Genomic DNA, 24,171 nt, shown 5'->3' with positions numbered 1-24,171 from the left:
AGGTCAAGGACATTGTGAACAAGGTGAGCTCAGAGAGGACAAGAGGCTCGATGGGAAAGAAACTAGAGAAGGACACAATTTCAGGGGTAGGAAGAACGAGAAAACAGTGAAAACTGGGAAATAAGGATACTGGTCTGAACAGTTTTTTTTCTACTGGGTGGCTGGGGGCTGGGAGAATCTTTGGAAGGGATGTTGTTTAAGGGACCAAGGGACAGGGAAGGAAGAGGCAGAGGCAGCTGAACAGATTGTCTCATTCTTCATGACAGAGAGGTCCATGAGATCATCGCACATGATGTTTAAAATGAAGGTGTAGAGGGCAAGGAAAAGGGATTTAAGGACACCATTGATCATGGAGAAAAATTGCTGGAAGTTATCTTAGCTCTTCAGAGTGGTCCTGAAGCAGTGAATAGTTTTCTCACAGGTAACAAAGATTCAATGTTGCTTGATCAGAATGATAGGAGGAATTAGTTTCCGGAGGTTAGGATTGAACACTCTCACCACTGTGTTTGATTCCTAGTCAGGAAAAGACAACTTATTATGGTTATGATGCTGGCATAGTCGTAGCATCACTGGACTAGTAATCCAGGGCTCAAACTAATACTCTGTGGGTGTGAGTTCATAATCCCACCATGGGAGTTGATGGAATTTAAATTCAATTAATGAATCTGGGCTATAAAATTAATCTCTGTGTAGATGACCATGACAACTATCATAGATTGTTGTAAAAACCCATCTGGTTCACTAATGTCCTTTAAGGAAGGAAATCTGCCTTCCTTACCTCTGGTGACTCCAGACCCACAGCAAAGTGTGGTTGACCTTTGACTACCCTCTGAAATGGCTAAGCAAGCCACTCAATTCAAGGGCAATTAGGGATGGACAACAAGTGCCTGGCCTTGCCAGTGATGGCCACATCCCACAAAAGGAAGAGGATTAAAATATGATGGCTGGCTGCATTACGGTTAGAAGATTGTGTTGTGATTTGATTGAGATGTTTAAAATGTTGAAAGGATTTGACAGAAGGGATACAGAGAAATAATTTCCTGTGGCGAGGAATCAAGGACGAGAGGACATAACCTTAAAAATAGAACTCGGCCAATTGGAGGTAAAATTAAAAAAAATGTTTTTTCACAGGAATCTGGATTATACTCCCCCAGATAGTTGAAGCTGCTGAGAGAGTTGGAGCCTTCGAGGCTGAGATCAATAGATTTTTGTTAAGCAAGAGTATCACAAGATAAGGAGCAAAGACAGATAAATGGAACTGAGATACAAATCAGCCATGATTTAATTCAGTCGGGGAGCAGGATTGAGAGGCTGAAAGATTTACTCCAGTTCCTAATGTTCCTATGATGTAGTAAAGTAGATGTAGCAATGGATAGCCAAGCCAGGAAAAGTTATTAAAATTGCAATGAGTCAGTGATCGGAGCTCACATGGCCAAATGGGATACTAACTGTTGGATCACAAGGACAAGAGATTTATCATTGTACAGCATCACACGGGTATCTACATTTACAGCATTCAGTTAGGTTTGTATTAAAACTTCCAAGAGGCAGCAAAAATGGTGGCCTCTGATCTATTCTAAATGATGATAAATGAATTGCCCGACTACTCATGTGATACGCAATAACGGGCATCTATTTTAAAATCATTTTCAAAGCATGTCAAGTTGTACGTCACTCTCTTCAGATTGATCTTGTAGACACAGAGGCTAAAGGTTGTGGCTCTGCCTTTTTGTTTTGCTGTGAGTGTGGTCTCAACTTCAGTCACTTCGTTATCCATCAATTTGTTGTTTCGTCCAGGAAGCCCAACACATGAAGCCCAAAGAAAACAGTACAGCTCCTCGAAATCTGAACTGTATGGGCCTGGCTTGGGAAAGGTCTGGCAGCACAGCAGTTCTGTTACAGGACAAACACTCCAGAGACCTGGTGCTTGATCTTTAGGGCCCGCCAGATCCAGGATCGGAGCTGGGAGGTGCCAGCTTGTGGGCCGGTTCCCCAACCCACCCTGCCCTGGGCCACTTTTCGTTGAGACGAGATGAGAGCGTGGCAGGGCTACTCCTCCAGCAACTCACCAGGGCTCCTTCAACATCACCTACCAAACCCGCGATCTCCACCACCCATGGACAAGGGTAGCAGACGCATTGGAACACCATCACCTGCAAGTTCCCCTCCAAGCCACATACCATCCTGATTTGGAAATATATCGCCGTTCCTTCACTGTCGCTGGATCAAAATCCTGGAACTCCCTCCCTAACAGCACCGTGGGTGTGCCTACGGCACATGGGCTGCAGCGGTTCAAGAAGGCAGCTCACCACCACCTTCTCAAAGACAATTAGGGATGGGCAATAAATGCTGGTCCAGCCAGTGACACTTGCACCCCATGAACAGTTATTTTTTTTAAATGCAATGGATAGCTGATGCAGCTTGTTAACAACCACTGAAGGCCAATTTAAAGGAGGCTGACTGAGGTTTACCAGTTGGACTCATGGTGTCTGCTGGCAGTATGTGCCAGTTTAGCTAAGACAGTCTCTTAGCATTAGACTGGAGACACAGCACTCAAGATAGGCCCAGAGGCCTTTCCTACCTGCCCGGGGGCTGTACCAGCCATAGGCCACCCTGTAGAGGGGCCCACACCCTATCCCAAAGTGGAGGCCTGGCTGCAAAAGCCACATTTTAGTTTAAATTTTGTACCTTCTTGTGCATGATGTCAGTTCCACATCAATATAGTTGATTTGGAAAGACCCTCTGAAGTGACCCAGTGAGCCATTCAGTTCTATCAAGCAGCTACCAGCGCTTCTACTTAAAAACCCAGCACCACCCAATTCCCAGGGCAACTAAGGGTGCACAATAAATCCCAGCTTTGTCAGCGATGCCTACATCCTAAGACTGAATTAAAACAAAATTACTCAATGTCAGGAAGTGATATCAATGTATATAATGTTATTGGAAATTATTTTTTTTTAAATAGAGGGTTAGTCTCTGTATGTGTGTTAACTGGGTTAAAACCAGCTAGTCTGGATGCTTTGATGTATAGTAGTTTTGAGATGTAAATAGAGGTAAAGGTATATTGGCATTTAGTTGGATAGAACATTCAAGAGTGGGAGTGAAATCTTGCGCCTAGCTAAAAGACACCAAGCAATATGTTTATATTACCAATAAAATTGGTACTATGAAAGGGATTTTATTGTTAAAGAGGTGGAGTTCAAAGGGCGTGGTGATACAATGAGAATTTGCATTCAAAGGGAAGGCTAAGTATAACTTGAGAGGAGTTTGTGTGTGCAGGTCAGAGGTATATAAGATCTAAGCCGGTAAGCCTACAAATGTCTGCAAAGGAACAAATTGAAATGAACCTCATTTTGAGTTTGTAAGGTGAAAATGCTTTGCCTGGTGTCTAGTTAAGTTTATTGGTTATTGCTGCCTTAGTGAGATTAATTTGGGAATTTGCTAAAAGTTACGATAGTAATCAGTTGTAGCCATGTGAATGTGTTTAATTTGTCGTAAATTAATAAATGTTTCATTTAGTTTGATATAAAAACCTCTCAAGAACTCAAGGTCTTATTCCTGAACTTAGAGCCGCATCTCAAAACATACCAATTGAAAATATAGGTTATGACAGTTGTTTAAAGTTTCCGTCTGGGATCTTAAATAACTCAGCCTTTATCAACTACTGTGTCATAACAACCAGTTGACTGCTAGAAAAAATAGAGTTGAAATCTCCTTTTGGAATCATCACACACACTTCTTCTAAGTATCAGTTTAGTTCAGTTGGTAGAACTCTTGATTTAGAAGTAGAAGATTGTGGGTTCATAGCCCTGCTCCTAGGCTTCAGTCCAATAACTAGAATGTCTTTTCCATAGAATTCAGTGGGTATGTTGTATTGTCTTATCTTGCAAAAATGATACTTGCAGTTTTAAAAGTAGGCTAGTCATTGCTTAATCAACTGTGTGATTTTGTAATTCGTGCTTAGTTCTTTCTTGCATATTGGCTCTGCATTCTAAATTAAAACTGAGTTCAAGTTGAATTGGTTTTGCAATGAAGAGATGGGATAGGTCTTGACTTTGTGTGACCATACAAAGCAGGTGATAGGAATGCACCATCAAACAAGGTCCAGATCTACCACAGTAAGTTCAACAATCACTCATTCCCAAATTGGAGAACCATGTTCTAAAGGAAAGTGAGTCAGTGACTCAGGAATACATTACATAGCACTATCACCAACCGGTCTCCTGGAGATCATTGGAAACGCTAACGTACTCTAAATCAGAATCAAGACGTAAGATATAGGAGCAAAAGTAAGTCATTCGGCCCTCCAAGCCTGCTCCACCATTCAAAAGATTATGGCTGATCTTCTACTTCAAATGCACCTTCCTTTACTGTCTCCAATCCCTTAATTTCCTCAGTACTCAAAAGGCTATTGAGTTCTGTCTTGAATATGCTCGAAGACTCCACAGCTCTCTGAGGTGGAGAATTCCAAAGATTCACAACCCTTTCATTGAAGAAATTTCTCCTCACTTCAGTCCTAAATGGCCGAGCCTTTATCCTGAGACTGTGACCCCGTGTTCTAGATTCCACAGTCAGGGAAAACATTTTCCCAGAATCTACTCTGTCAATTCCTTTAAGAATTTTAGATGTTTCAATTAGGTTAGCTCCCATTCTCCTAAAATCCAGGGAATATAAGCCTAGTCTACTCAATCCCTCCTCCTGGGACAACCCCTCATCTCATCAGCAAGGTCAAGTTCAGTTAAATAGTGCACAACCCCTCATCCCATCAGCAAGGTCAAGTTCAGTTAAATAGTGCACTCTGAAAGCTGGATAAAATATCTCACTTTTCACGGTGGTAAGGAACTGTGGACGATGTTTCAGTGGGGTCAAATCGCAATGTCAGCAGACATCCACCAGCAGCAAATTTGATGGGGTCTCGGGGTAACTGGGTCCTAGCCTTGCATGACGATTTTCTACGTGGCCTTGTCTGTCCAAAGCGTCCTTGAATGTTTCTGTGAAGCTCCATGGAATGTTTTTATTACATTAGGGACACTATATGAATGCAAGTTCTTGTTGTAAACTATTCTCTGGGGCATGAAGATCTGGTTAATATCTAACCTAAGATTTCCCTTGTGCCATGATGTCTAGTCCTCCCTGTCATAATGAAATGAAATATATTGCCTGAATGCTCGCACGCTAGGCATCTGTGGCTCAGTGGTAGCACTCCCATCTCCGAGTTAAAATGCCCAGGGCTTGGGATCTGCATCAGCAAGAGACCTTTTGCAAAGAAATCACATAAATTAAAAAACAAGCCCAGTGCCTGATTGTATCCTCAGAGCATCTCAACCAATGTATTACTTCTTAATAAAAACAAAAAACTGCGGATGCTGGAAATCCAAAACACGAACAGAAACAGAAATACCTGGAAAAACTCAGCAGGTCTGGCAGCATCGGCGGAGGAGAGCACAGTTGACGTTTTGAGTCCTCATGACCCTTCAATAGAACAGTTCTGCCGATGCTGCCAGACCTGCTGAGTTTTTCCAGGTATTTCTGTTTTTGTGTTACTTTTGAAATTAATTTTGTAGGTAGACATGGCGAGCAGTTTTAAGGTCCCTCAGGCAAAGCATAAATATATGACCAGGTAACCTGGCACTGCAGGCTGACGGGAGGAATAGTGTCATGGTGAGGAACCCCCTTCTTAACATCTTAACAGTACTGCATTGGAGAGTCAGCTTAGAAAATGAACTCAAGTCTATCGCTGGAGGTGAACCTGCAGTAATCTGCCACAGAGACAAGAATGCTATCGATGCGGGCTGGTGGACTGTCGTCGTGGGGGTCCAGGAAATCTGTTTTTTGTCTGCTGCTGCCAATTGAGGAAACAATGTCACCCAGGGGCCTTCAGTATTCACCTGGACTGTCAGAACTGGCCGATGGGGCCTCGGCTTTTGAGGAGGATGACAGCTCCAGCATAGCCACACTTCCTCAGCACTGGTGTGGAGTGTCAGGAAAGGTTGGCAAAGGAAAGTTTGCAATGATTTATGTTTCACAAAGACATTCCCAAGATGATCTCTTTCTTCAAGAGAATTGATCAATTTGCATAACCCTGAAGGCAACATAATGAATGATAATATTATTCTAACCAAGATTTTCACGTAAATTGTAAGATTTACATTTTTCTTTAGTTTGACAGAACATCACAGGGAAGGACCTATTCTGTCCTAACTCTGTTTATCATTCAACAAGGGTATTCTTCATATTACCTAGTTCGAACTAACCATGAAATAGAACAATTATGCAGCACTTTAAGCTTTATTGATCAGTTTATTGGCACTCGGTCAAACTAATAACCTCTTGTGGGTTACTGCATCAACCAATAAACAGGAGAAAGCTAAAGCTGTCAAACTGCATTGTCTTAAAGACATTTTGTTCCCCTCTTCATCACCAACAACCCCCACCACATCTACAATTCTCTTAAGTATTAGCTGTGGTTTTGCTGTAATGTGCCTTTAAGGGGTAGCAGCATACCATTACTAGAAGGGAAGCGTGTCATGCGATCCAGTCTCAGTTTCACTTTGGCCTGTAAGCAGAACACAGCACACACAGCCCTGCAGCTGATGTCTTTAAGTTTTCTACCTTTATATAAATGTTCTCCTGTGCCTAGTTTAAATATGTGAACCCACATGTTCACACAATATTTTACGAGTGGTTGGTGCTTTTATATCATGATAAAAACATGACAGCAGCACTCTCATTTCTCAGTCAAGAAAGTCACGGGTTCAAGTTGCCACTCCAGAAATTTAAACGCAAATGTCCAAGCTGGCTCTGCGGTGCTGAGGGAATGCTGCACTGGCGGAGGTGCCATCTTTCTGATGAGATGTTAAAAGCACGACTTGTCTAGTACCCTACCCGGATGTTGAAGATCCCATGGCACTATTTTGAGGAAATTGAGTTCTTCCCAGTGTCCTCCCTGATACACATCTCTCAATCAAGATCACTAAAAAAAAAGCGGATTACCTGGTCATTATTGTATTGCTATTTGGTGGAGCTTACTGTAAGCAAGTTGGCTGCTGTGCTTCTGACACTAGAACAGTAACTACAACTCAAAAGTACTTTATTAGCTTGAAATGCTTTGGGCAAGGTCGTAAAATGTGTTATATAAATGCAAGCCTTTCTTCTTTTCATTAACCCATTAAGGTAAATGGGCTAACATTAAAATAGCAAGAAGTACAACATTTACATGCAAATCTCTCGATGGACTCTTCCCTCTGTGGCTCTGTAATCCCCACCAGCCCCACAACCTTCTGAGATACCCATACTGCTCTAATTATGGCCTCTTGTGCAAACCCAATTTTAACACTCCATCTCTGGTGGCTTTGCCTTCAAGTGCCTGGGCCCCAAGCTCTGGAATTCCCTCCCAAAACCTCTCCACCCCTGTAGTAATTTTAGCTTTGATAATCATAGGACTGGTAACTGTAAGAATAAGCCTGTGTTGTAAGATCACATGATCTGTGTAAACCAATCAGTTTTCAGCATGGGGTCATCCAGAAGAGATTTCTTCTTTGTTATAGAGTTAGATGCACACATGTAGCTGCTGCTGCTGTCTTGTAAATAAAGTTCAATGTTTCCACCAAAAAAAAAAAAATGCTGGGAAAATCAACTCTATAATAACCTCTCTATGTCATTTTCTTGCTTCAAGACATTCCTTAAAACCTACCTCATTGACTCAACTGTTTGTAAGTAATATGACCTAAAGTTTCCTTATGTGGCTCAAAGCTGTGCTTTGTTCGATAATGCTCCTGTGGAGCGGCTTGGGATGTTTTATTATATTAAAGGCATTAGATAAATATACATTGTTGTTGTTAGGCAGGCCCCTGCAATCAGAGGGGAAGTCCCTCTGGTGGCAGGATTTGGATCGTGGGTGACCTTTGCTGCCACCAGTCCCAACACTGGGAGATGAAGACTTTGGCTACAATGGCATACCCCCTCCCCCAACTCCACCACCCAGATGCCTGCGCATATCAGGAGGCCATGGGTCTAGTGGTTTTGTCACTGGACTAGTACTCCAGAGACCCAGGATAACGCCCTGGGGACCCGGGTTCTAATCCCACCACATCAGGTGGTGAAATCTGAATTCAATAAAAAAAATCTGGAATTAAAAGCTTAATGATGACCATGACTGTCATAGAAATGCATCTGGTTCACTAATGTCCTTTAAGGAAGGAAATCTGCCATCCTTGCCTGCTCTGGCCTACATGTGAATCCAGATCCATAGCAATGTGGTTAACTCTTAACTGCCCTCTGAAATAGCCCAGTGAGCTACCCATTTCAAGTGCAATTAGGGATGGGCACCAAATGTTGACCTTTCCAGCAATGCCCACATCCCATGAAAGAATAAAGAAAAAAAATAGGCACCATTTAGGGGGATCACTGGCACTTGAGTCATCCTAAGGTTGTGAAATGTGCTACATAAATGCAAGTGCTTCAACGGCCAGATTTTCTAGTCAGTGGTGACCCGGCAGCTCTTGCCATTGACCTTGAACAAAGCTAACAAAGACATAACAATTTGCCCTTTCTTAACATCCACTAATGGGGTCTTCAGGCATCCAGCAGCAGCAATGTCAGCATGGTAAGCAGCCAATCAAATTGAAGTATTCTCACAGACAGCAAGCCCAGAAGTTAAAAACACTGAATCATTTTACTTTTAATTTAAAATTTCAGATACAGAAATAAATAATTATGTTTAGGTAAAGGCAGAAACTAAAATAAAGATAAACTTTAAAAATATGCATTTTTAACATAATGGACAGATTCCACATTCCACAAATATAAAATTAGCTTTTCAGGGCCAGTGAGCATGTTCATCAGTAATTACAAAGTGATTATGTCTTTAAAAATCCAACTATGCCTCATTCTTTTTCAAGAGACTAAGCATAAGAGTGGAAATTCTCATCAGTCCAGTGATTACTAATTCTGGGGCTCTGGGGCTTTGCCTCAACAGGGGACCTTCCAGAGAAGTGTAGAATCACTGACTGCAAGTTCTGGATTTCCACATTTAAAGGTACATGTGTGATTCCCAAAATTGCTGTCAGTCTGAGAAGAATTATGATGGCAAACGCTGATGTTTTCACCCTGATTACTGCCACAAAATCTGGACCATTAGACCAGTAAGAAAAGGCTGTGTGACAATGCTGGGCCAGTGAAGGGGAGAGGTGATATTACGAACGCTCCAGGAACACGTCCAACCAGAACTGACAACCTTAATCCCAAGCATAAATAGTTTTTTTCTGCATTGATATGATGCCTGCAACTTCTCACAATGATTTCAGACAGTCTTACATCCAGGTTTAAATCTCTTTAAGCAGTAGTTTAGGTTCCCTAGTGTCAAATACAAACACGCACTTGCATTACACGAATCTGTGGGCATTAATGATAATAAGTGACACCCAGGTAAACAAATTCAAAGTGCAAATGGATTGTAAGCCTTTTTCCATTTTTAGCAGTGTTGAGAAATCAAATACCTTGGGGGTGTTAACAAAAGAAGAAAAGGAAAGTGCACATATGCACACACAACAAAAAGATAAATCATAAATAATTGTAATGATGTTATGCCACTGGAATAAATAAAAGCAAATATCTTTTGAGGAGCTTTTCATTTGATGATGGCTGACAGGAGCTTCGAAAGGAATGCATTTGATATTGCCAAGAGTGAGCAGCAGCATCGGAGGAGGTGTTTACATATCTCTTTCACATCAGCCTTGAAGGCCCGAATCAGAGTGCAAGGTTTTTCCTATTTTACGATTGGATTGAAGAAGAAATGGTTTTCAAGCAGGTGAACAGTGAATTCGGTGACACACTAAACTAACGTCTATATTTGTTCCATCTTGAGATGATGGCACTCTCTCTCTCTCGGTTGAGTAGTCTCACTCTATGTGTTGTCAGGCGTGTCTTTCACCCCTTTACCTGCCGAAGGTCGATGACTCAGTGAGGGTAACCGACTCTGGGCAATAGTTTAAAATGTCCGACATTGTTTCAGATATCAGCCTTGGCTCCGAGGGCAGCATTCTTGCCCCTTGAGTCAGAAGATTCAGGCTCCCACTTCAGAGACCTGAACGCAAAATCTAGATTGCACTGTCAGAGATACCATCCTTTGGATGAGGCATTAAGTCATGGTCCATTGTAATCTCTCTGATAGATATCAAAGATCCAGCGGCACAATTTTGAAGAAGAGCAGAGGAGCTCTCCCCAGTCTCCTAATTGATGATTATCCCTCAACCAACTACTCTAAAACAGGTGATCTGGTTATTATCGCATTTTTATCTGTGGGATAGTCTCTGTGAGCTGCCACATTTCCTACATTATAATATTAAGTATGCTTCAGAAGTACTTCATACCTGTTAAGCACTCTGGGATGTCTTGAGGTAATTAAGGGCGTTTTATAAATGCAAGCTTTCGTTGATTTTACTTGTTTATTTCTCAGTCTTCAGTTTGGGTGAAGAGTTAGACACTCAATCTGTCTTTTCTCTACATAGGGTTGGATGTCATGGGGCGCCATGGTCCCGGCTGTCTCAGCTAAAAGTTCGGTGGTGAGTCCACCCATGATCCTGACAGCTGCCCCGTAACAATTTAACGTGTTACTTGCCTTTAGGCGGTCCATCCTGCCCTTTCCTGGGAGGGTGTCCTGCCTTAGAGAGCTGCCGGTCAATCAGATTGGCTGGCAGCTCCGTAGTCCCAGCAGCGCCAGGCAGGAGTAGTGGCCACTGCTGGGACTACAGGCAGCCCCAACGAAGAGGAGGCCGGACTCAGAGGTAAGCGTGAGCTATCGCTGGGACCAGGCTGGCAGGTCCCAGCAAGGGGATTGAGAGGGATGGGGGTGCCTTGTTTGAGAGGCCAGAGGGAAAGGTCAAAGGGTGAGTATGACATTAGGGGGTGTGCCTCTGAGGGGCCCAGGGGACCTGCAAAGGAGGCCCCCTAAACCCCCACTTACAAGGCACCAGCCATGCAGTTAAAACTGCCAGACTTCACACATAGTGTGGGCCTCCCCCTGCCACAGGTAAACTACTGGCAGGGGAGGGACAAGCCTTTAAGTGGCCATTTACTTTATTCTTTCGCAGGATGTAGGCATTGCTGACAAGACCAGCATTTATTGCCCATCCCTAAATATTTTTGAAAAGATGGTGGTGAGCTGCCTTCTTGAACCGCTGCAGTCCATGTGGTGTAGGTACACCCATAGTGCTGTTAGGGAGGGAGTTCCAGGATTTTGACCCAGCGACAATGAAGGAACGGCGATATATTTCCAAGTCAGGACGGTGTGTGCCTGGAGACAGGTGGTGTTCTCATGCATCTGCTGCCCTCGTCCTGCCAAGTGGTAGGTGACTAATTGGCCACTTAAGGGCCTCAACATGCTCAAGGGAGGATGAGAGGGCACGTGGCATCCGATGCCTCCTCCACCCCCTGTAAAATTTCAGGCAGGTCACGGTCAGAAGGGTAGGCGGTTTTAAGGCCAGGTGCTGGATATTATGAGCTCCCACCTCCCCCGCCCCACCCCCTCCCCTCCCCCGACCGCCTTCAAACCCGCCAGCAGGTTAGTATAAAATCCATCCACCGATTCTGACTGACTGGCTGGCTGTAACCTTCCCAGGATTTTCTCTTGCTGTTTCACATTTCCAGCGTCTGCAATCTGTTTCTTTCAACAAAACAATCGCTTGGGTTTGTGATGGCTGGTGGGTGAACGTGACTTGTTGCGAGTTAGGACACGGGCAGTGGGGTGTTGGATGAGTTTGAATTTATGGATGGTGGAAGAAGGGAAGCCTGGCCACTGCAGGAATAGTCAAGTCTAAAGGTAACAAAGCAGGGGATGAAGGTATCAGCAGCAGACGAGCCTAGGTAGGGGTAGAGTTGGGCAACGCTGCACAAGTGGAAGTCAGCGGTGTTTGTAATGGCACGGATATCGGTCGGAGAATCATCTCGGGGTTAAGTACCCTACGGAGCTGTGAACAATCTGGTTTGGCCCCAGACGTTCGCCAGGAAGAGGAATGTTGCAAGGCAAATGGTGGTGGCAATGAGATATATTTAGAACCAAAAGGTGGTTCTAGAGGATGTGTAACTGGTTATAATAGAATAACAAAGGAGGGAGGGAAGCTTGAAACATCTGACAAAGAGGACAAGGTTCTTGAGGCCCAGGAATGTGTGCAAAGATAGGCAGATAGACGTCAAAGGAGTGGACCGCCCATGGACATTTGGATGCAATCACGCAGGATTACACAACATATTTTAGCTCCGGTCAAAATCAGACCATCTTCCAATCAGTACGTTTTGTGACAATCTGAGGGTGAGAAAGCTGGCAGAACTACTCTTCGCTTGTGTCTATTTCTCTGTTGTTATCTAAAATTAGCAAATAAATGAAGATAACTCCCTCAAGTCACGATGGTGCTTAGATCATTATCGCATGTGCTTTGCGTTCAGAAGAGATTATCCCAAATCCTTTGGGTTTTATAATATTGGCACTCGCACCAAGACTGATAAGGGAGATTAGTTGATTTTTCTGTGACCTTCAATAAAGAACATATTTGATTCCATCTGCAATGATATTAACAACTGCCTTTCAATTACCTTTTAATAAGACTGTTTCTGAGACCCTTTATAACAGATGCTCACAGTATAACAGGAAAAAGCTTTGAGGCTACACTGAAGCAACAAATGGAAAATCCTTTCACTGGCTAAGACTTAACCATAGGAGCATTGAAACTGGAGGAAACCATTCAACACCCTGAACTTGCAGCACCATTCTTAACTGATCTGCATTTTACGTCCATCAACTGATCTTGACCTTGTAATGCTTACCTAACAAAAGTGCATCAATCTCAGTTTTGAAAAGTTCCACTGAGTCCCAGTCTCAAACGCTCTTGCAGGAGACAGTTTCCAGATTTCTACCAGCTTTTGTGTGAATAAGTGTTTCTGACAGCAGTCCCTGACTGGCCTCGTTCTAATTTAAAGGTTTTGGACTCCCCATCAGAGGAAATTCTATTTATCTACCTTATCAACACCTTTACTCATCCTAAACACCTCAAGTACTTTATCCCTTAATCTTATATGCAAAAGGTATAAACTTCACCATTCTGACAAGTTACTGCTCAGAGTCCCTGTGTAAATCTAAGGTCCTCCAAAACTCTGCTGCCCATGTCCTAACTCTCATCAAATCCCACTCACCTATCACCTCTGTGCTCGCTAGTCAGCATTGACTTTCAGTTAAATGGTGTTTCATCTTAAACTTCTTGTTTTCAAATGATTCCATGGCCTCACCCACTCCTTCTGCTCTAGAGTCTTCCGAGATATCTGCATTCTTCCACCTCTGGCCTCCTGAATAGCTGTGATCTTAATTGCTCCATCACTGGTGGCTGTGCCTTCAGCTGCAATGTCACAGAATCACACAGTGCAGAAGAGGCCCTTCGGCCCATCAAGTCTGCATCGACACGTCAGAAACACCTGACCTATTTACCTAATCCCATTTACCAGCACTTGGCCCATAGCCTTGAATGTTATGATGTGCCAAGTGCTCATCCAGGTACTTTTTAAAGGATGTGAAGCAACCCGCCTCCACCACCCTCCCAGGCAGCGCGTTCCAGACCGTCACCACCCTCTGGGTAAAAAAGTTTTTTCTCGCATCCCCCCTAAACCTCCTGCCCCTCACCTTGAGCTTATGTCCTCTCATGACTGACCCTTCAACTAAGGGGAACAGCTGCTCCCTATCCACCCTGTCCATGCCCCTCATAATCTTGTACACCTCGATCAGGTCACCCCTCAGTCTTCTCTGCTCCAACGAAAACAACCCAAGTCTATCCAACCTCTCTTCATAACTTAAATGTTTCATCCCAGGCAACATCCTGGTGAATCTCCTCTGCAGTGTCTTAAGCTTTGGAATTCTTTCCTAAAACCTCTTCGCCTCTCTGCCTCAATTTTCTCTTTTAAGATACTCCTTAAAACTTACTTCTTTGACCAAGCTTTTGGTTATCTGACCTAGTATCTCCTTCAGTGGCCAAATACAATATGTTGTGGTATGATGAATCTGTGAAGTGTTTTGGGATGTTTTATTATGTTAAATGCTCTTTATCAGCACAAGTTATTGTTGTTGTGATAGGAGTACAAGCCTTGTCAATGAAACCGACGTTAAAGGGCCTGCTATCAATATACATCCATTTGACTTCTGAGCCTCACACTCACTGTAAGAGCAGCCGTAAATCTCAACCCTCATTCCAATTCGTCCATTAGAATTCCAATCAAGAGGAACGAAGCGAAGGAATCTGGCTTTGATAGAGTGCTGCAACTTGTGGTGCACAACAGTGTCTGCATTAGAGTTCCCCACGAAGGCCTGCAAGGAAAGGAAGCAAAAAAGGGTTAAGAAAGAGAAAGATAACGCTCTTAATGATCACCTATCAGTGAGTACCAGCAGGAGTGGATCTGAAAATTGCATTTGTAATTATCAGTCATTTCTTTCGCAAGCAAAAACAATCAGAAAACAAAAATAATCAGTCTTTATCGCTTGGAAATTAATGGTGATTTCCCATCTATGAGTTGAGTGATCAATCTGAAACTACTTAGAATTTGGACCGAAATAGATGAACTGTCATTACACCTTAAAATTACAATTTTTTAAAAATTCAAAATAAAAAAGGGAAGACTTGCATTTATATGGCACTGTTAAATCACTGGACATCTCAAAACACTTCACAACCAATGAAATACTTTTGAAGTGTAGGAAACACAGCAGCCATTTTGCACACAGCAAGCTCCCACAAACAATGATGATGTCCAGGTAATCTGTTTTTTTATGTTAATTGAGGGATAAATATTGGCCAGGACAGCAGGTTTAACTCCACTGTTCTTCAAAATATTGCCACATGATCTTTTACATCTATCCGAGCAGGCAGGTGGGGTTTTGGTTTAACATCTCATCTGAAAGGCAGTACCTCCAACAGTGCCGCATTCCTGCAGTACTGCACTGGAACATCAGTCTCGATGTTTGTGCTCAAGCCCTGGAATGGGACTTGAACCCAGGAGTTGGTGACTCAGAGCCAAGAGTGTCACCAACAAAGCTAAGGTTGACACTCAGGCCATATTTCAGATCATATGCAGTTGTTCCTTTAGAACTAAGCTCTGTGGGTTATATTATGAGGATAAATCAATATAAACTTAGCTTCAGTCACTTGAATTTAGAGAGGGGGGGGCATGGGTGGTGATTGAATTGCAGTGACTAAAACAATAAAAGGATTCAATACAGTGGATGCAAAACAGCTATTTTCCTGGGTGTGGAACTCCAGTACAACGGAGCACCATCTTAAAATTGGGACTGGACCATTCAGGAGTAAAATCAGGATGCACTGCTTCACGCACCGGGTAGTGAACAGATGAAAACGCCATGGATCCTGAATCAATTGAAATTTTCAAAGACTGAGATCGACAGATTTTTATTGGAGATGAAGCGTAGGCATGTAAATGGCAGTGAGGAGCAGATTTTTTTCTTATATTTCATGGGATACAGGCAATCCCCATCCACCACTACTCTCCTCCGTCTGGCTGAACTTGTTCTCACACTGAACAATTTCTCCTTCAACTCCTCTCACTTCCTCCAAATAACAGGTGTGGCTATGGGTACCTGCATGGGCCCCAGGTATGCCTGTCTCTTTATGGGGTATGTGGAACATTCCTTGTTCCAGTCCTACTCCGGCCCCCTTCCACAACTCCTTCTCCGGTACATCGATGATTACTTCGGTGCTGCTTCATGCTCTCATCGAGACTTGGAAAAATTTATTAATTTTGCTTCCAATCTCCACCCCTCCATCATTTTCACGTGGTCCATCTCTGACACTTCCCTTCCCTTCCTTGACCACTCTGTCTCAATCTCTGGTGATAGACTGTCCACCAATATCCATTACAAGCCTACCGACTCCCACAGCTACCTCGACTACAGCTCCTCACACCCAACTTCCTGTAAGGACTCCATCCCATTCTCTCAGTTCCTTCGCCTCCGTCGCATCTGTTCTTATGATGCCACTTTCAAAAACAGTTCCTCTGACATGTCCTCCTTCTTCCTTAACTGAGGTTTTCCACCCACGGTCGTTGACAGGGCCCTCAACCGTGTCCGGCCCATCTCCCGCGCATCCGCCCTCACGCCTTCTCCTCCCTCCCAGAAACATGATAGGGTTCCCCTTGTCCTCACTTATCACCCCACTAGCCTCCGCATTCAAAGGATCATCCTCCGCCACTTCCACCAACTCCAGCATGATGCCACCAACAAACACATCTTCCCTTCACCCCCCCCACCCCCCCAGCAGCATTCCGTAGGTATCATTCCCTCCGGGACACCCTGGTCCACACCTCCATTACCCTCTACTCCTCAACCCCCACCTATGGCACCTCCCCATGCCCACGCAAAAGATGCAACATCTGCCCCTTCACTTCCTCTCTCCTCACCGTCCAAGGGCCCAAACACTCCTTTCAAGTGAAGCAGCATTTCACTTGCATTTCCCCCAACTTAATCTACTGCATTCGTTGCTCCCAATGCGGTCTCCTCTACATTGGAGAGACCAAACGTAAACTGAGCGACCGCTTTGCAGAACACCTGCAAGAATGACCCAAACCTCCCTGTCGCTTACCATTTTAACACTCCACCCTGCTCTCTTGCTCACATGTCTGTCCTTGGCTTCCTGCATTGTTCCAGTGAAGCCCAACGCAAACTGGAGGAACAGCACCTCATCTTCCGACTAGGCACTTTACAGTCCTTCTGGACTGAATATTGAATTCAACAACTTTAGATCTTGAACTCCCTCCTCAATCCCCAACCCCTTTCTGTTGCTTCCCCCTTCCTTTTGTTTTTGCCAATAATTTATATAGATTTTTCTTTTCCCACTCATCCAGGCAAGTGGGGGGTATTGCATCACACTCCTGACTTGTGCCTTGTAGATGGTGGACAGATTTTGGGGAGTCAGGAGGTGAGTTATTTGCTGCAGGATTCCCAGCCTCTCCCTGCTTTTGTTGCCACAATATTTTTATGGCTAGTCCAGTTCACTTTCTGGTCAATGGTAATCCTAGGATGTTGATAGTGGGGAATTCAGCAATGGTAATGCCATCGAAGGTCAAGAGGCTATGGTCAGATTCTCTCTTGTTGGAGATGGTCATTGCCTGGCGCGAATGTTACTTGCCACTTGCGAATGTTACTTGCCAAAATGGCCAACTCCAATCACTAATTTGTATGTTCATATGTTTGCATTGCTGATTTTGGATCTCTCCATACTCATGCAATAAAAACAGCAGCGTCTTAAATTTATGTAGCATCTTTAATGTGGGAAGTGTCATGAACGCTGAACTTCACAAGACATCTATGTTTTGAAATGTACCTTCACCTCACAGTGAAACAGATCATTTTGGATAAATACCTCAACTTGGATTCATGACCATGTAATCCAGGGGAGAGAAACTCAAACAGAAGCTCACTGAGGTGATGGGTGGCAGTCTTTTCATGGTATCTCAAAGGAAAATGACAGCTGCTGTTTGAGGTGCAGAAAGAAAGGAACTACTGCAGTGGGAAAACAAGGTGAACTGATTGTGTTAACAACTAAACAGGATGCTTATGAGAGTTTGGTTTCTGTTAAAATAAAGGGAACTTAGAGTCAAACAAATGGAGCCATTGAAGATTTGTAAAGAATGGGATGTTTTCAACATGTGCCTTGCCAGTGATAATCGGATTCGGAAAACTCAAACAGGGAATGGAACTTTTTTTTCTATTAGTTCATGGGGTATGGGTGTTGCTGGCAAGGCCAACATATAGTGTCCATCCTTAACTGCCTTTGTTCAGAGGGCAATCAAGAGTCAACCACATTGCTGTGGGCCTGGAGTCACATGTACATCAGACCAGATTTCCTTCCCTGAAGGGCATTAGTGAACCAGGTGGGGTTTTACAACAACCAGCAATGGTTTCACAGTCATCAGCAGCCTCTTAATTCCAGATTTTTATTGAATTGGGTTTTCATCATTTGCCATGGAGGGATTCAAACCCAGGCCCCAAAGAATTACCCTGGGTCTCTAGAATACTAGTCAGTAAGAATACCATCATGCCACTGCCTCTCCTGTCAAAGGGCATTTGTCAAAGGGCAATGGAGATTTTGACCTGGCATGGCAGGGATCAGTGAACCTTCGCTGGAGAGCTGGGAGTGACTGTAGGACTGTTCCTGTACATATCTGTAAGTAGCATGGCATTGCATTTAAAAAAAAAGTAATTTTAAAGACATATTTCTGTTGTGGTAGTTAGCGAATGCAAAACTTACCTTTTTCTCTAGTTTTATGTATTAGCTGCTTGCTAATTAATGTTTGATCTCTGTTGATTCTAGCTAGTTAGTTACAGTAAACGTCTTAATAAGCGAAATCTTGTCCACCGGTTTATTTCCATTGGTTGTTTGGGAAAATTCAACTCCTTTAAAATGTTATCAATTTCTATGGGGATCATAACATCCCAAGGCACTTCACAAAGAAGCAAATATTAGGACGAATGACAAAAAACTTGGTCAAAGAGGTAGGGCTTAAGGAAAATTTTAAATGAGGAGCAGGAGACTGAGAGACAGAACGGTCTAGCAAGGACAATCTAAAGCATTGGGCCTAGATGGCTAAAGACGCCTCAGATTATCTGACAGTCTCTAACTAACATTTCAACTTTTCCTGCAATCACTAATCAAACAGAATACTTTCTTCTAACTGAAGCATTTCTTTAGTTCGATCAATCTGGAATCCTCAACGTAAGAATTACTTAATGCAGGTCTCCACAAACACCAGGAGGACTCTCCTCCAATAAGGTGCTCAGTATATACACACTTAGGTCGCAATGCAGAACAGATCCCAAGTTTGAGTTATAGGGCCGAATCTTCCTCTGGAATTGGGTAAACCCAACCTGTGCACTTTCAGGTGTCGCAAGTTGCACACCCGATCCGTTTGTGACTTCATGCGTCATTTTTGTCCTTTCACACGAGAGTTGTGTGCAGTTTGTGTGCCGTGCTGGAGTGAGGGGTGTTGCGCAGTGGCGGGCTGTTTGAAGGCCTGCCTTGGTCCTCCAACATAGGGCAGAATTTTACCATCGGTGAGCGGGGGCGGGGCCCGCTTGCCGACACGTAAAATGAAGTCGGGCGGAACCCCCAACGTCATCCCACCCCATTTAAATTTTCGGGGGGGGACAGGCCAGAAGCCCCGGCGGCAACTAGAAAAAACATGAAACCTCATCCACCGGTGGGACGAGGTTTCATGTAGGGTTTTAAAAATTGTAATAAAGTTGTTCTGTAAATTATAAAGATGTGCCAACTCATGTGACATTGTCACATGAGGGGACATGTAAGGGATTTTTCTTTTCTCTATTTTTAATATTTTTAAAAGTAGAGGTAATCTCCCTGAGGCTGCACTTAGCCTCAGTGTACTCTTGAGTGTACTCTCAATTTTAGGGATTCCCCCCGCCCGCACAGGGAGCGCATAGCACTTCCCGGCGGACGTCACGCTGGGCAGGCCTTAATTGGCCCACACATGTAAAATGGCGGTGCGGCCCTGTTTGCTGGTGGCGGTCGGCTCCGCACCTGCCTGAGATTGGGTCAAGCCCGCCTGCCCCACAAATGGAAAATTCTGCCCATAGTTTCTCAGCTCCCAATAGTGTTTAAAGGTCTCCAGGATACCACCCACCCCACCATGCCAGTCCATGCTCCCTCAGATCGCTTATTCCATCCCATGCCATCTCTACCTCATGTATCCTCCAAAGCCACTCAACCAGTGTGCACCATGTACAGTTCTGATTTCATGCTATATCAATGGAGAATAATTTACATTTCTTGGGAAAAGGTGAATCATTCATCATCTAATAAAAGCCTCTAAATCATTGATATGAGAGAAGGAAATGCATCCTGGTATTTGAAAATAAATCCTTGTAATGCTTGTAACTCCATTAACTTGCACTAACATAGCAGGAACCAGACCAAAGGCACAATCTGTTATTACAACTTCTTGAAACTGTCATTCATTCTCAGATGATGGGACGCCTACTCTGCTGAAGCCAATTAGCACCTGAAGCTCAGCCAAGAATTCAGATTGACCACAGCTCTCCAAACAATAGAATATTCTCTGGCAAGGGTAGAACAGAAGGTGCTCATTTCAATGGAAATCAATGTCAATCAATGTAAGCGAGCAGGTGATTAGATTTTTTTCAAGTCTAGATTCTTCAAAAGCAAGGGCCGGGGTTTTCCATGGCCGGCGGCATCGGGCGTGTTCAGTGGAGTGAGCGGACAATATGGCACGATCTGATTCAAAGCGGCGTAAAACCGGTTCACAATCATCTGCTCAGTCCGCCGATGGCAGGGGTTTCCCACCACCAGACGTCAGGAACCTCATTGTAATACATCCGCATATCATTATTAAGCCTGCCCGCTGGAATCATCACCCCCACTGGAATGTTCACCCACGTTGGCAGGAAAGCACGCCAGCGTAGAACACCTCTTGACACGAGCGACGTGCAGAGGTTAGGGCTTACCCGCCACATCACAGACATTGGAGGAGCAGAAGATGTTGGAGCCCAACACCAACACCACACTGGAGAGACATCTATGGCAGGCTGGGTTGATGCTCATAGGCATGGCTCTGCTGCAAAGCAGCACACGGAAGTTGGATAGTCACTGTTGATGCTCACATCAGCTGATGGTTGAGAGGGTGGGAGAGGAAGAGGTGTAAGGGTGGGGTGGGAGGGTGAGGTTAGGAGGGGAGGAATGAAGGTGTCAGGATGGGGAAAGGTTGGGGGGCGGTGGAACCAAAGGTGTCAGGATGGGGGAAGGTTGGGGGGGCAGGGGACCGAAGGTGTTAGGATGGGGATAGAAGAGGGGAGGGTGTCCAAAGGGAGGAAGGGGTGCGGAGAGGTAAGTGTGTCCAGGGTAGGTTGGAAGGGATATGGAGAGGGGAAGGTGTCCGGGGAAAGAAGGGGGTGCGGAGTGGGGAGGGACTAAGGGTTGAGGAAGAAGTAAGAGTGGAGGAAGGAGTCAGGAAGGGGTAGGTGTAAGGTTGGAACAAGAAGCGTGGCTGGAGGAAGAGGTGATGCTGGAGGTAGGTCTCGGGATGGGGGAGGGACAAAGCGCGGAGTGAGGGAGTCCACTGCTGGTGGGGTCAACTGTGATGGGGGAAAGGAAATGGGTGACTGAGGGAGGGGAAAAGATGGGGGAGTGCACGAAAAAGCGAATCCAGACCATGATTGCTAAACTGAAAGTGAAACGAGAGAAATGATGGGCAAGGTCTTGTGCTGCATGGGAGTGTGATCAGTGGGCGGGCGGAGATGCAGGGCAGCTCAGATGGACAACTGAAAGCAAACCCCAGCAGGCAGCATTGAAAATGCTCAGGACATTGAGATGAATGTGAAACGTGAAGGATCCGTGTGCACGTGAGAGTGTTTGTGTGAGGCTCTGAAAGGCCCTGCCACACACACACTTTTCCCTCCATTATCCCTTGTGGGTTGGCTGCTCCCTCTGCGGTGATGGGTCTTCTGGGCTGCTTATTTCTGCCTCTCTGCTGGAGGAGGAGTTCTCTTGGCTGTGGATGAGAACGTGGATGGAGCTGAGGGACTGTCTGCTTTAGGGTGTTGATCCCTTGGCAGATCTCCCTGTGAGCCAGAGTAGAGAAGAGTAGTGCATGGCAGCAGAGTCAAAAGCAGGAGAGAGAGCACTCACAGTTGTGTTGAGGGAGGGATGATGTGGTGCAGGGTCCTCAGCTGGGTGTTCACCACCGACCCCACCGTCACCGCAGGCAGGGTCCACATCCTCACCAGTCAGCACGATAGCACACTCCTCAAAGTGCGTGAGGGGCCTAATATGGCCAGCTTCCCCTGCATGGAACCAGATGGAGAGAGTGTGAGCAGGACACATGACCCTGCGTGGAATGTTTGTGTGGTGAGCGGAGCCATGGACAGGATGAGGACGCGAGCTTCAGAGGATATGAGCCTGATGGAGATCTGAGGGTGTGTGTGTGAGAGTTAGCAGTGTTGTCCTTTGAGGTGTGAAATCCCTGTGGATGTCTGATGAGTTCGCTAGTGTGTGAGCTGAGAGTGATGAGAAGAGTGATTAAACCTGGCGGAACAGATGAGGCCATTCATTCTGTAGCGGCACTGGGTGGCTGTCCTCTTTTGCGGGGTATTGGTGCTGACGACCAACCGCCAAGCCAGGTTGGTCACGTTGCTGCCCATCCTGCAGCCAGAGCAGGGATAAAAGACATAGTGGTGGGTCTCCACAGCACTATCCCAGTCACAGCCTTTTTGCCTTTTGTGGACATCTTCCCTGCAGCAGTTGTGGGCTGGAAGCACTGAGACGTGTGCATGCGACTAGACTTTAAATATGGTGCCCAGTGTGATGAAGCTGTGAGGTGATGGCAGGCGGGCGAATTGGTGCCTGCCCGCTATGGAAACAGCATGTTTCCCAGGAATGCATAAATAACATGGCGGTGCCAGTGCGGTGCCAGGTCCGTAGGCCATACAGCCCAATGACTGGTGACTGTCTCAAACAGCACGTCTCTTTAGCAGAGTACTGACCATACTCAACCAGCCCATGCTTGCAAAACTCAGAATATAATATCTGACATTAGATGTGATTTCACGAATGGACAGCACTTTCTAAACAATTCTGAGTGTGCTAAGAATTACACTAACAAAACATTTAAGATTATCAATTGGCCTTGCAATGTGGCTTGCTTATGCCTACTAGAAGCTACATATAAAAAGGTACCTGTCCTCTGCAGACAAAAGGAACATGCCCAGGCCTTGTGCCTTTTTTTTGTATTAGGTAGAATCATGGGGAACAATAGTTCCCTGGCACATTTTCCAAGGCAGCATCTCGACCATTCAGAGTTAACTTGCCAACCAGTCAGCACCTTTTCTCATGCAGTATAAATTGTTGCTGTCTTTGAAATTCAGTGTTCCTTTGTCTGTCCCGTTGAGTGCAAGGTGAAAAGCTTCAACAGCATATATCTTTCTTCAGCAATATAAAAACTAAGCGTGCCTATTCACGCATTGAAATGTGCCTCCACATTCAGATAAAAATTCAGTCCATAGCCCCAGTATAAAAGATACTGACTCTTCCTTTGCAATGAATTGGCCAATTATACTTCAGGCTCTGCACAGGCACAACATGGTCTTTACATCAACGATTTAAATCCTACAGCTGGTACTTCCAAAAAAATCCAAAAGCAGGTCTAATTAGATTTGCTGACTAGAAATTACAGCTAGGAATTTGAGGACATGCTATCAGATTGTACAGTCTTCATTGCCTGAACAGTTGAATTCTACATCTGTCCAGTATCGATACGAACAACTCTGAAGAAACCTTAGCCTTATTTTGCACTCAAAAAAGCTGTGGGTTCAAGTGCCACTCAAGGGTGAAAGCATAAAAATCAAGCTAGGATTGCGGGGTGCGGTGTGCGGAGTGCAGCACTGTTGGATGAGGTGTTAAACTGAGGTTCCATTTGTCCTCTGAGGTGGAGCTCTAAAGATCCCACAGTAATATTTCAGAGCAGAGTAGTGGAGCTATCCTGATGTCCTTGTCAATATTTATCTCTCAATCAACATCACAAAAACAGATTACCATTATCACATGTTTATGGGAGCTTGCTGTGCGTAAATTGGCTGCTGTGTTTCTTACATTACAATAGTGACTACACTTCAAAAGTACTTAATTGGCTGTAAAACACTTTAGGGTGTCCTGTGGACATGAAAGGCAACATATAAATGCACATCTTTCTTTCTATCACGGTAACTTCCACTAGCCCTACAGAGTTCTCTGTTTTCACTAACCTGGCATCTTGTGAACCTCCCTCTTCCTCTCGCCCCACCATGGATTGTTTTGCCTCCAACCATCTGGGCCACACGTTGGAATCCGCTCGCTAAGCCCTGACATCTCTCCACCTTCCTCCCCCTCATTAAAGAGCTACTCTTTGACCATGCTTTTGGTCACACCTTCGAGCATCACCTTCTTCAGATTGGCAGCCATCTTTGTCTGATTAAGCTTCGGGGTGAAGCACCTTGACACATTATTCTACATTAAAAATGTGGTATAAAATGCGAGTTGTCGTGGTTCACTTGCTGAACACAGCTCGGGTGCAGCAACTTTCTATTACATAGGCCAGTTTTGGGGAGAAACATCCTGT

General features: G+C 44.7%; 1 protein-coding gene across 1 annotated transcript in view; it reads right to left on the bottom strand.

The window, feature by feature from the left end:
• The window catches only part of LOC121285105 (contactin-associated protein-like 5), an 834,028-nt gene that overhangs the window by 560,998 nt on the left and 248,859 nt on the right, over nt 1–24,171 (bottom strand). Inside the window, exon 4 of the mRNA XM_041201256.1 lies at nt 14,197–14,344. Within this exon, the coding sequence (XP_041057190.1) occupies nt 14,197–14,344 (148 nt within the window). The remainder of the gene's footprint in view (nt 1–14,196; nt 14,345–24,171) is intronic.

Source organism: Carcharodon carcharias, chromosome 12, assembly GCF_017639515.1.
Source record: "Carcharodon carcharias isolate sCarCar2 chromosome 12, sCarCar2.pri, whole genome shotgun sequence".
NCBI lineage: Eukaryota > Metazoa > Chordata > Chondrichthyes > Lamniformes > Lamnidae > Carcharodon > Carcharodon carcharias.
Note: the sequence above shows the minus strand (reverse complement) of the source record. Positions and strands in the feature narration are given on the sequence as shown.